The sequence below is a fragment of the Apium graveolens genome, chromosome 3 (genome assembly GCF_009905375.1).
Source record: "Apium graveolens cultivar Ventura chromosome 3, ASM990537v1, whole genome shotgun sequence".
NCBI classification, from domain to species: Eukaryota; Viridiplantae; Streptophyta; class Magnoliopsida; order Apiales; family Apiaceae; genus Apium; species Apium graveolens.
Genome location: NC_133649.1, coordinates 155,094,302 through 155,107,061, shown reverse-complemented (window position 1 = coordinate 155,107,061; position 12,760 = coordinate 155,094,302). Strand labels below are relative to the sequence as shown.

Here is a 12,760-nt window from a genome sequence, read left to right as displayed (position 1 = left end):
AGTAATAATGAAGTTGTGATCTCATGAGTGTTTTATTATTGATAAATTGAAGTGTTAGTTAAGTGGTTAATTAAGTAGTTAATTATAGTTAATATTTAATCAACAATTTTAAGTGTTATTATCTTAACATTGAGAAGTAATCATACATTGGTGAGTGAGTTAAATTAGACAATAAATTAGTCTGAGTCTCTGAGGGAACGAACTAGAAAGTATTCTATATTACTTGCGAACGCGTATACTTGCGTGAATATTAGTGCGTGATTTCGCCCTAACAGTCGTTTGAAGGTTAATGTTGATGCTCATGTGGTTGCAGGGTGTCCGTGGTTCTCGTGTGGGCTTGTTCTCAGGAATCATGCAGGGAAGTTTATCAGAGCTAGAACACACAAGTTCATTGGTGCTGTCCCCGTCATCGAAGCGGAAGTTACTGGTGTGTGGGAAGCTATTGAATGGGTTAAGTCATTAGGGCTGCAGAATGTTGACATTGAAAGTGATTCGTTAGTTGCAGTTCAGGCCATTAACAATGCAGTGGAAAACCCGCTGGAAGTTGGCGTGGTTATGCAATCTTGTAGTAGAGTGCTTAAATCTCGTAAAGACATTGTGGTTTCTTTTATAAAAAAACAAGCAAACAAGATAGCTCATTTAGTAGCGAGAGTACCCTGTGAAGCGAGTTGCTTTTTGGATTTAATGACTCCTCCATTGCCTGTGTTGGAGCCCCTTGAAAATGATTGTTTGATGATTTAATTAAAATCCCAGTTTCGAAAAAAGAAACATTGATTCGCATGTGAAAAACACGGTGACAATATTTATTCTGAGAAGAACAAATGAGACAAACAAAACCGAGTATCAAAGCCAAGCTGGCAAGGCCACCAAAGAAGCCAGCAAGGCAACATCCACCGCCAAACCAAGTCAAGGTCATCAAGATTCAAGAGATTTCTTAATTCAACAAAAAATCCAACGGCCCAGAGGATTCTTAGTTTCACAATTCTTTCTAGAGAGAGAAACCCATTTAGATTCCCCCCTCTCTCTTGTTCTTCTTCTTGGGGTTTTGCTTTATTTTATTTCTTTCTCTGCATCAACCCCCCCTCTTTCTTACACAAACTTGCAAGTTTTGATCTTTTTGGAGAATTCTTTTGTATTTAGTTATATATTTTATCTATTTATATTGGGGGATGGATCAGTTTGGTGTTTTAGTTGAAAGTATTGGCTTTAAAGCACAATCTAAATCAACCCCTTTGGCTGATTTGAAGGGTAAAACCAATATCAATAATGGGTTTCCTCCTAATTTGGATTTTAAGGCCAAAGCTCCATCTAATTCTGTTGATGGGTCTGGTTTTGGTGACATTTTCGGGTCGAATTATGGCTTGAAAACCCAGAATTCTGATGGTTTTGATGATGTGTTTGGTGGCTCAAATGTCTATGATTTGGATTCTGTGTTTAAGGGTTCTAATAATTTGGGTTCAAATTCTGGTGGTGTTGATGATAGTGATGATATTTTTGGTGCATTTTTGGGGAAAAAGGACTCCGAGTCTACGAATTATGGTAATTTGTTTGGGAAGATACCTCCACCCCCCAAGCGGAACACTTTTAATGATGATTTGCTTGGGGGGTTTAGTGATATGAAGCCCAAGTTAGATACTGGTTCTGGTTTTGATGACTTGATACCTGGATTTGGGAAAAGCAGTGATCCAAGAAACGGGTATGTCCGATCACACACTTTAGCTTCCGCTCTGCTGACTTTTAGCAGTTTAAACTAATTTGAGCAATTGAATTGTTAACTCTGATTTTTAGGCTTCACCTATGTATAAGGTAATTTTCCCTAGGATTAAAAAATGACATTGTTCATAGTTAGTTGTGGGGGTATGCTAAGATTTTGTTATGTGTTACGTATTCTGTAACAATAATGGAATTAGATACTTTCTAGCGTAGTAATTTGCTAAGGACGATAATAGCAGTTGCAACTTATTAAAGTTTAACTTTACGATAATAGCAGGTGCAACTTATTAAAGTTTAAGTTTACTAAGTTTCGAAGGATACCATTGGTTGAAGTGAATACCAGGATGAGAAACAGCTGTTTAAACTTGTTTTAACCAAGTAGTTTGGTGGGGGAAAATTAATATTAATATTTTCCTCGCTAAGCTATTTAGGCCGCTGTCTAAAACAACATGATTAGCCTTTATAATAAAGTTTTTTTTAATTTACTTGTTACTGTCACCAGATGCAATATTATTATTATTATTATGATGATTATGATGTACCATTTCAGGATTCTCATAACAATTACCATATATTAGTATTGTAGTCCTGATAACCACAGTAGTATTTTTAGATGTGCTCTATGTGTATATTAGTATGCGACAGTGCTCTGTCAAGAGCATTGTTGTCACGAAGACCGAGTCAAATTCCAGTCGACACGAAGGTACATGGGCTTCGCGGCTTTTCGAAGCCCGACTTGGCACTGTGATAACCCCTTGACTGCTGACTTGGCGTCGTGATAACCATGATAATGGTTCACAATCTCCCAATCCAGCCAATGACAATACGCAAGAAAGAGATGGAGATGAACATAATATATAAATAAATAACTTTGCTTGATTTTAGTCATCACTTATGTTTTTATTTGCTTGGAGAACATGTTTCAGATTTGGTTTTTGAGTGTTGTTATGTATTAAGTATGTTTAATTTAAACTTAGTATTCTATCACTTCTAATTTAAGTTGTGAAATTGATGTGTTTAGTTATATTATATACTAAATGTAGTGTATATATATGTATATATACATTTTATATATATATGAACGACTTGTCGACTTTTTACTACTAGTCAAGTGACTTGTCGACTAGCTTTCTGGAAGGTACTCGAGCATCAAGGCTCTACTTGGTGCCGTGATAACCATGGTCAAGAGTCAAGACATAACAGAAAATGAGAATAGAATATGTAGATATTGCACAGTTCAAATCTTGAAGGGAATACAAGAAGATTTGATATTATATAACTCGGAAATAAATGATGTGCGAAGGGGCTATCTATCTCAGGAAGAATTATGTGTGGGCCATTTAAGCTATATCTAATGTATAGGAGCAGGTGCAAATAAAAAAGAAAATTCGTATCTGAAAGGTTAAGAAACAAGTGATGTATAAGATTTCATTATCATTTAAGAAAAATTTACTAAACAATGTACGTTATTAAAAGGATCCAGGTAGCATAATCAGATGTTCTATTTCGATTTTTTGTTGTTATGCATATTCTTTTGTCGTTTCAGTAATGATTATTACGTTTTGATACTTCAATATATCAATTTTCCTAGCACCATTAATTGATTTGCGAATCATTTGAACCATACCTGCGTGGATTATTGCCACTGGAATTGAGAGAAACTCTAGCACGAGCTTCTTTATTAAGAATAATAAATCTTTAATTGGCTTTCATACAGAATTCAAAAGCTTAGATTAAAGAAGAACATATGCATAGATTCATAGACCATTGAACTAACTGTCTTTTTTTGCGTCAAAATGTGTCTTCAAACACCTGATGCTTTAATGCATATTGTTTACTGAATTTAATTGTTGTTGAACTTTGGAAATGCTGGCTGTGGCTTGTGATTTTGTGCCCTCATTTACATACAAGACTAAGTTTAAATTTTGTGTTTGTTCCCTGACTTTTTCAGTTCTTCTCAAGAACTACGACCTTAATTAAACTTCAAAAAATTGCTTCATATATACGTGCTTAATAACTAAGCATAGTTTTATACTACCGTGTTGTTGTAAATGCCAACTTCTTGGCACCATTGCAAACTCGAGTTCGAGCAAACACAAAGTTTGTCATCCAGTTATGTATATATGTCATTCGGTTCATGAATGTTCATTAGATTAGATATACCTGACAGGAAATGCTTTATTTGATTGTAAATGCCTGTATGATTTTCTGTTGTTTACTTTGGACTTTGGAGCAGGAAATGTAATATAGCGATGATCACTTTTTGCAGTCTAATGTTAGATAAGGTTCACGTATTCTTTCTAATTTTATGCGGCTCATTATTTCTTCTGTAGAGAAAAGCCGGAAAGAGGCCGTTCATGGAATTCAAGTGATAAAGATGGTAAATCAAAAATAAATTTGGTAGAAGACCCCTTCAACATATTTGAAACATCTACTCTTCAGAGAAACTATACGCCAGCTGTGGTTCCTGATCTGCTAAATGAAGGAGAGAATCGAGCATCTGCGGACGTAGATATTTTGGAGTCGATGTTTGGTATGGGTGCTAGATCGAAGAATATACCGAGTCCAAGCCCAGTAACTAAGGTTGAGACTTGCACCATAACCGTGTTACAAAATCAGCATATGCATTTTGGTAAAATAAGCTGTTTTAAGCCTTACAAGTTCCACTTTTCAGGATTCTGTATATGATGCACTATTCCAGAAAAGCAAAGTTCCTGCAAATCAAGGGTCGGGAAATTTTCTCAGCACGAGAGAAGTTTCCCCTTCTATTAGTATGGATGATGATTTCTCATTCCTCTCTGAAGTTGAAGGTAAGCATCCTCGTTGAAAATACAGCTTCTGTCCCATAAAATATATATATATATATATAAATATATATATGTGTGTGTGTGTGTCGTCTTTTGCTATTGTATTCCTTGATGCTAACTATGCTAAGTTTGTTTTTTTTCACAAGTTGCCCCTCCATCTAGAATATTCCAGGAAGTTGAAGGAGAGAGTGAAGAAAGAAGAAGAGCCAGATTAAATCATCATCAAAATACCCAGGAGCGTATGGTATACATAGATTTCTTACTTCAAACTATTTCCCTCACTCTTTTAAATATACTTCAATTTTTAACCTATACTTTATTTATTTCTTAACACTTATTAATTGTACTTTTTTGGTTCCTGTCATTAGTCCCCAATCTATAGATGCCTTTCATATTCAATCTGAGAAACACAGGAAGATATATAGGAAAAAAGACTTAGTTGCTTAAATTTTAATGGTTAACGATTTTCACAATCTTAGTAACTTCAAATTAAGTAGAAATTAGGTATTATGAAGTTTAAGTTCATGGATTTGTAATTGCAGAGTATTACAAGAATTAACAAATTGAGGTCCATGACAAATGATAATCTTTTCGGATTGTATTGAACAAACAGACGTCTACTTGGGGTTAAATTAAAATTCTGTGAGGTCCACAAAACAAGAATAAATTTCTCTTAAGAGTATATCCACTTATATAATTATTTATGCTTCTATTTAGAATGATTAAACCATCTAGATACATTTAAGACACAACACCAAAACTAGGTCAAACAAAATAATTTTTGTATTCAAATTTTGACACTTCTATCAATCTGAATGGCTCAAAAAAATTCCCTCTTACATAACACACAAACACAGACAGTGTTCAATCACATAGACCTTTTAAGCTATATGTTGCTCACTGCTTTATGTGATATAATAGGTAGTTGGATTTTACTTGGCCATCATCCCATCATACTCTAATAGGTAATTGTTGTTGAAAATTAAATCTGAAAAAAATCTTGAAGATTTTACATTAAGGTGAAATGTCAAGAGTCTGGGAGTTTTAGAAGCCCAAGAGATATATTCAGTTACTCAACTTAAGATATTATTAGTTACCTATCAAGAATTATGCCAAGGCGTCTATAAATTCATGTGTACTGTTCTTCTCTGAACTATCAGAAAAATCAATCAGATAATGTAAGTTATATGCTTTTGATTATATTCATCTTGTTTGCATCATTACATCTGAAAACCGTCAATTGTTTCAAGTTTAGTTGTCTTTGGTTTGAGATTGTGCAAGTTCTATGATACTTCATACAGCACCTTCTGCAAAGTGCATGGCAAGCTACTTTCTTTGAGAGTTTCTGTATACGATATGATTTCTATCATTATTACTTTTTGGTTTCTTCAGATTAAAGCTTTAAATGAAAAGAATCGACGTGATCGTCAGGTACAGCTAGAGCAAGAAGAGAGGCATGTAAGTATCTCTTGTATACTTGTATGACAAATTTTTTTTAGTGTTCTCTCACTTTTTGGCTCTTTTTTGTGTTGTATATTTTGACGAAGTTGGGACAAATACTATGAGGTGTAAATTTATTATTTACACGGTGTGTGCAATGTATTTGTAAGCAGTTCTTTGTTAAACATCGTACAAGCATATATCTCGGGCAAAGCTTTATTAAATTTTTAAAAAAGTAATGAAGTATAAAATGAAAGAGTTTTGTTTGATTATTGTAAACGAAAAATTAATAAAATTTATCTATGAATTAATCATATATACATTGCGTCCAAAAAATTAATATACATTGATTAATAACTAAATGTTCAACTTATTTAAAAAGCAAGTATTAGATTTATTTAACACAAATTGAAAAACTTATCGCCGCCCAAGGAAAACATAACATGCTCCGTAAGGTTCTGTTATTAATCATTAACTTGGGAGACAAGCTTATAAAAAGTAAAACCAAAAAGTGGTTCAGCTTTAATATTAAATGATGTATCCTTGGGAATTGTTTTAGGAACAATGAAAATGCAGTTTTTGCACTTGTTAGTTGTTTTGCTGAATTATACTCATTTGAATATAATTTTTTGTTCAAATTTTATTTTGTTAATTCTGCAATCTACAGAGGCTTGCTGCGACTTTGGACGATGACATAAAACGCTGGGCCTCAGGAAAAGAAGGCAATTTGCGTGCACTTCTATCATCGTTACAATATGTGCGTTCCTTACCCTACATTCTATGCTTTTGACAACTTGTGTGTTCCTTACCCTACATTCTATGCTGTTGACAACTTGCATATTACAATGATAAATTATATAAACAATGAGTTTTCTAGTTACCAACTCTCTTATATTATGTGTTGTGGGGATTAAGATTGGTACCTGGAGGCTTCTAATACGAGTTACGGCCATGTGAAGTCTCCTTTCTCTTATGGATTAGTTAAATGTTAATGTCAAAGATCATCTCCTACATAATTGTGGTTCCAAGTATTAATAATGTGATGGCACACAACTAGGTGAACTAATTAATGATCAATTATCGGAGGTATCTCGGTTATGAAGGTGCTTCTCATTGGTTGCATCCTTCTGCCTTGGCGGGAAGTGGAATGCCACAATCTCATTTATATTACCATGTACACCTTTGGTGAATGTATTGTCAGTTAGCAGCTAACAAATTATTTCCATATGCGTGCTCGATTATGGGGTTCTGTCTTACAGGAAGCTCAGCACTTGATTGGGTGATGTAAATTGTGCCACCCTAAGGGGTGTGGGGTTGGGTGTGGGGTGGGGGTGGGGGGATTCATAGTTGTCCTGGAGTTGAAAGGTGTGAGATATTGTGTTACCACAATGGTATAGCCGACTTCCTAGCCAAAATGTTCTTTAAATATTTTATATAACCTTGGTAATATAACATAAGTTGGTATGGAAGAACTGCTGCGCTGCAGGAAATCCTTTTCTATTCAAGTTCTCTGACGAGGTTTTTGAATAGAACTTTGATAGGCGAGAGGTGTAAGCACCGCGAGGTGTGAAGCGATCTCGTACTAAACAAAAAGAGTTTCACTTTCCATAACCAAAATGAAATAAAGTCAACCTCTTCCTGCAATTGCGGTGAGTCTCTCTACCTCTTTAGTTGCGCCCCCCTACTTGCTTATTCGCAATGACTACCACAAGAAAGTCGGAATGGTCGTTGATACTTTCCAAACAATAAGTAGGTTGTTGAAGCAAATGTGCACTTTAGGGTGCAACACTTTTAACTTTTTAATACTAGCCATCAGATTCTTAATAATAAACGACATGTGTCATGTGTTTTCTTTTGTTCAGATTGTGTGAATTAAGTGCAATAGATTCTTGCAATCTTGTAGTATAAAAGGGATATGATTTAACTTGTATAAAAATGATCCAGTAAGTTGTTTATGCATGACTATGTGGTATGTGCAGGTGCTTTGGCCTGAATGTGGCTGGCGTCCAGTTTCTTTGACTGATATGATGACATCTATCTCAGTTAAAAAGGTTTATCAGAAGGCAACCTTATGTGTGCATCCAGATAAGGTTCAACAAAAAGGCGCCAACATTCAACAGAAGTATATTGCGGAAAAAGTTTTTGACGTTCTGAAGGTATAATACCCGAAGTTAATTCCTTATATTTGTATAGCAGGTTTATTAGTCATGCTAGCTAAGTTATTATATAGTGCATTGTCAGTACAGTTCCTGAATTCTAAACCAAACCAAACATACCCAGTATATCCCGCTTTACGCAGGGTCTGGGGAGGGCAAGATGTACGCAGCCTTCCCCTCATTCTTTCAGAATATTCTTTCAGAATGAAGAGGCTGTTTCCCGAAAGACCCTCGGCTTGTGTGTGCGTATAATACGTAAAAAGTGAGATGAACAATACAACATATATGCAAGAATTAATATCAATTTGAAACAAACCAAAAGATGATCACTTAAATTGAAAAGATTTGAAATAAACCTTAGCCCGTGGTATTATTCACATGGGACATACCTAGAATCCAATTTGAAATGGGTAATGATGAATAAGTACAATGTGTGTGTGATTGATTCTTGCGAAGAGATGGTATGTATATTAATTGATAAGACTGAGATTGTATCCATCACCGATCTTGCACAATTTTCGGAGCCGTGTAAATGTAAAATTGATCAGATCAGGGAGATGTGCCTTCTTAAGAGAAGCCTTCTCGACAAGTTTCTTGACAAACATAACAAAGAAGATCTGATCACAATGTTGCAAGAGATATACAGATGAAAATTTATATTGTTTAATTCTGTGAATGATAAATTATGTAATTCAGATGATTGACTATAGAGTAGACTTGAATCATGTTACTCTGCAGCACAAAAAGGCCTTCTGGCACACACTGTATAATTAGAGGCCCACACTTTTAGGAGAGGCAGATAAGGCAACACGAGCCAACTAAGTTAACTAAAGCATAATTTATATCGAAAAAACACACATAATATTTAAACAAGTTCATCAACTTTACTGGTACTTGAAATCTTAAAAACAATAAATAATAAAAAAATAAGATCATGTGTTTATCAACCTTCTATAATTGGACCCATTTAAAGGCATGCCAAATCTTTTTAAAAAGCATCAAGTTTTTCTTCATAATTGGTGCTGACTGCTTCCCTGCCACATCAGCTTCCTGTTCATCATTAAGTTGCCTAAAGTAATGTTGTTTCGGGTGCATCCCTATTCTGTCTTTTGTCTTGATCACTTTTAAAGTTGTGCGTGATCTAGAGTTCTAATGCAGCTCAACATCAGAAGCATGAGAGACAAATCCGAAACGCGAAACAGGTTTTCAGTACAATCGATATTGATGGTTGTCTTCATCTAGTTCCCATTAAGCTTTTTAACTAAATTCTCATTGATTTTATCAATGGTATTTAATATAATAAGGTCTATGGTATACTGTAATGCATATTGGCCTTTTAGTGCCTGGTATATTTGATGAACTCCAAGTCATTTAAGACATATCTCAGGTCACTTCCACAGTTCTTCCACAATATATTTGCAATTCACTGAAAAATAATTTATCAGTCTACTGTTTGTGGTAGCTTACGATATGAGGAAATCTGCAACCATTAGCTACTGACATGCTTAAAACGCAATTTAAATTCCTTAACATCCGTTTTAAATTTTTGCAAGGTCTAATTTAGTATCTTGTGTAAAGTTCTTTACCATTTTGTATTACATTTAAATTAATTAATAAAAACAAACAATATATATACCTTTGTGGAGGCATATTGTAGTTGAGGAAGACGATAAGTAATAGGATGAGCAACTGAGGGCGGGGATAGACTTCGCGGCTTTAAACCTCTTTATGTCCAGATTGGTTGTGTGGTTTGGTTATCACTGTAGATGGGGTTGGTGGAGGCTGGAGGCTAGGGACCAGGCCAAACTTTTTTCTATAGCGTTGTTTTCAGGATTAACTGAGTGGAAAGGCGGGTCTTCTGATGACTGTTTTTTTATCTATTTTATTGCATGTGGCATTTGTTTTCCAACTCCTAACCAGCTTACAGTCCACTCATTCATATATTTCTAGATTTTTTTGGTTATTTATCTAATTTTTTTCTATTTGAGCGCATGCATTTGGCTTTCAACCTCCTTTGCCTTTCATTAGGCTTGGACCTTCAACCTCCTGTAAAAGGGGCGAGGGACATACCACTTCATAATTAATTATAGTACGCAATATTTTTGGTGGCTCAGTAGTACGTCATGTAAATAGACCTTGATCTTTCATATATACAAGTGAATTATTGGAAATAGATTCTATTACTTGCTTTAGTAGAATTCGTTTGAGCTTATTTTTCTTTTTTCTTGGATCGTATAACAGGAAGCATATAACAAATTTAGCTCTGAAGAACTATAAGACACGCAAGATGTATGCTCATCAATTTTCTGGCCACTTGACTGACGAGTCAATCAGTTGTACCTTCTTTGCTTGGAAGCTTGAATCATCTTAAGACCAGGTTGTTTAATATCCAGTGCGATAGACTAAGTTTTTTAAACCTCACATCAATGTGGTTCCATGGTTTTTGTACTTTTCTTTTTTGGTTATATCAGTCTCTTTTAACTTTCACATCTCATGATTGTTTTAATCAATTCAGTGTAAATTTATTCACCTGTACTTTTTCAGTATTTTAGAAGATAAGAAATAAAATACACCACAGAGTATTAGTGTTTTCCCAGCCGAAATATAGGCAGTACCCCTACTGCCAGCCTTTTATTGTTGCAAGGTGATTGCATCACAGAATCTTTGTAGGTGGTGCTCATCGTCATCCAGGACCTTATCCTTTAGATTCTTAGACAAGAGTGCTGAACTTTGTAATCTTTGATTTGTGGTTGCATAATCTGTGCATTACAGGGCCGTATTGCGTATAACTACTGTTCATACATGATTAAATTGAAGAAAGGATTATTTCGAGTGCAATTTCTCAGAACTGGGAATTATTTGTGTCAGGAACCCGGGTGCATTGTAGGGCATAGCTCTGTTTATAAGTACATTATATCTTGCAAGATGTAAAAGTAGATGAAAAACTTTCATTTCATGGTACATTTGTACTAGATTTTAAATATGAGGCGAGGGGATGAGGGATTTAATTCTTGTCCTTGTCAAGAGGGTCGGAATGGGGATGAGAGTTCGCCACTAGCCTATCCTCAAAGCTTCCAACATTTTTTTGTTATTTTCCTGTGCATGTATACGGTATACTGCAAGATTAGCAATAGGCTAATAGATAGGACTAGAGCCCTCTCCTCATGTCAACAGTACACATGTGCTTAGATTGCTTTATCATGTGGAAGACTGTGTGCTTCCATTAATATGTCTGTAAAATGAGGCTAGAGTATGACTTCTCAAGCCTGTTTTGATGATATGTGTGTGTATTTATGTCTCGAACAAGGACAGGAACTTGAATGAGGATGGCAAGTAAAATCTGGAGCTGTGATTTGTGGTGGTGTTCTTGATTAAATTAGTAATTTGTGGTGTTTTGAAAAAATTACCAACTAGGTTTGAGTAAATTAAATGTAGTATTGTGTTGAGATAAAGATGACATAGGTGTTTGAAATGTGTATATTGTTGGTCGGGGGCTGCAACGTCATTTAGGTTGGCGTAGCCCATCTAATACTATACTGTGTGAATTGTGATGCTTGCATTGCATGGGCTGTATGCCTGTGCGGCTGTGCATACTAAAAAAAAATTGGTTAGTAATTTTGTTTTTAATATTGAAACATTAATAATACTTTATATGTTTTGGAAGGGCTAGGGTATTTACACAAAATTCTACCACCCGCCTTATTTCTGAGAATATGATGCATGTTATTTTTCTTTTCTTCTCTTGACATTTTTTTTGTGTTTAGATGTCGGTTACGATTTGAAATTTGAACAAGGTTTAAATATTTGGTAAAATGTCGTAACGAATTTGGGGGACATGAAGTTGCATTTAATTTTGATTGTTTGCACTTGAAATTGGATTAAGTTTATCACGGCATGAAACCAATATATGATGATATGACCGTATATTGTCTTGCATTTTCAGAAACTAAATTTTATTATAATGTGTTTTTCGGAAAAACCGGAAAGAGTATGCCTAACGTAATTTTTAGTTAAAATGACTCTTGTATTTTTCCGATCATTATGTTTACATATGACAGTTAAACCTCGATGAAGTAATAATCTCGCTAAAATAATATTTTTCTCTGGTCCCAATATAATGGATAGGGGTAAAGTAATAAACTCGTTATAATATTTTTTCTTGGTCCTGATCTTATTACTTTAAAGAGGTTTAACTGTAGAAATTTAATTATATTTGGTAAAACGAAAATTAACTAAATAAAACTTAGTTATGTTAAACCAGTACTTACATAAGATTCATACATCTTTAATCTGCACTTGGCTTGGCTTTAATACTCTCGCAGACGGTATGGGTGAGGATGGTTACAATATATGATACATCCATAATATACGACCAATAAATTCTTGGTCCGTATCTCTTTGTAATGCCATTTTTTACAAAGGTTAAATTTATTTGAATCGGATGTGATGACATACGTAGAATAGCAATGATGTTGATAGTACATATAGCTCCTGAGAGGACTACTCCTAAGCTTCTAACTCCATATAACTCTTGGAATGACTACTCCTAGGCTCCTAACTCCATATACCTCCTGGAAGGACTACTCCTAGGCTCCTAACTCCATATAACTCCTGGAAGGACTACTCCTAGGCTCCTAACTCCAC

General features: G+C 34.9%; 1 protein-coding gene across 1 annotated transcript; it reads left to right on the top strand.

The window, feature by feature from the left end:
• The first annotated feature begins 829 nt into the window (after positions 1-829).
• On the top strand, positions 830-10,693 carry LOC141712877 (uncharacterized). The gene is made up of 8 exons (XM_074515985.1): positions 830-1,696; positions 4,047-4,296; positions 4,388-4,523; positions 4,667-4,764; positions 5,913-5,978; positions 6,628-6,717; positions 7,940-8,116; positions 10,358-10,693. The coding sequence occupies exons 1-8, from the start codon at positions 1,170-1,172 to the stop codon at positions 10,391-10,393; spliced, it is 1,380 nt and encodes a 459-aa protein (XP_074372086.1). The 5' UTR covers positions 830-1,169; the 3' UTR covers positions 10,394-10,693.
• Positions 10,694-12,760: the final 2,067 nt, after the last annotated feature.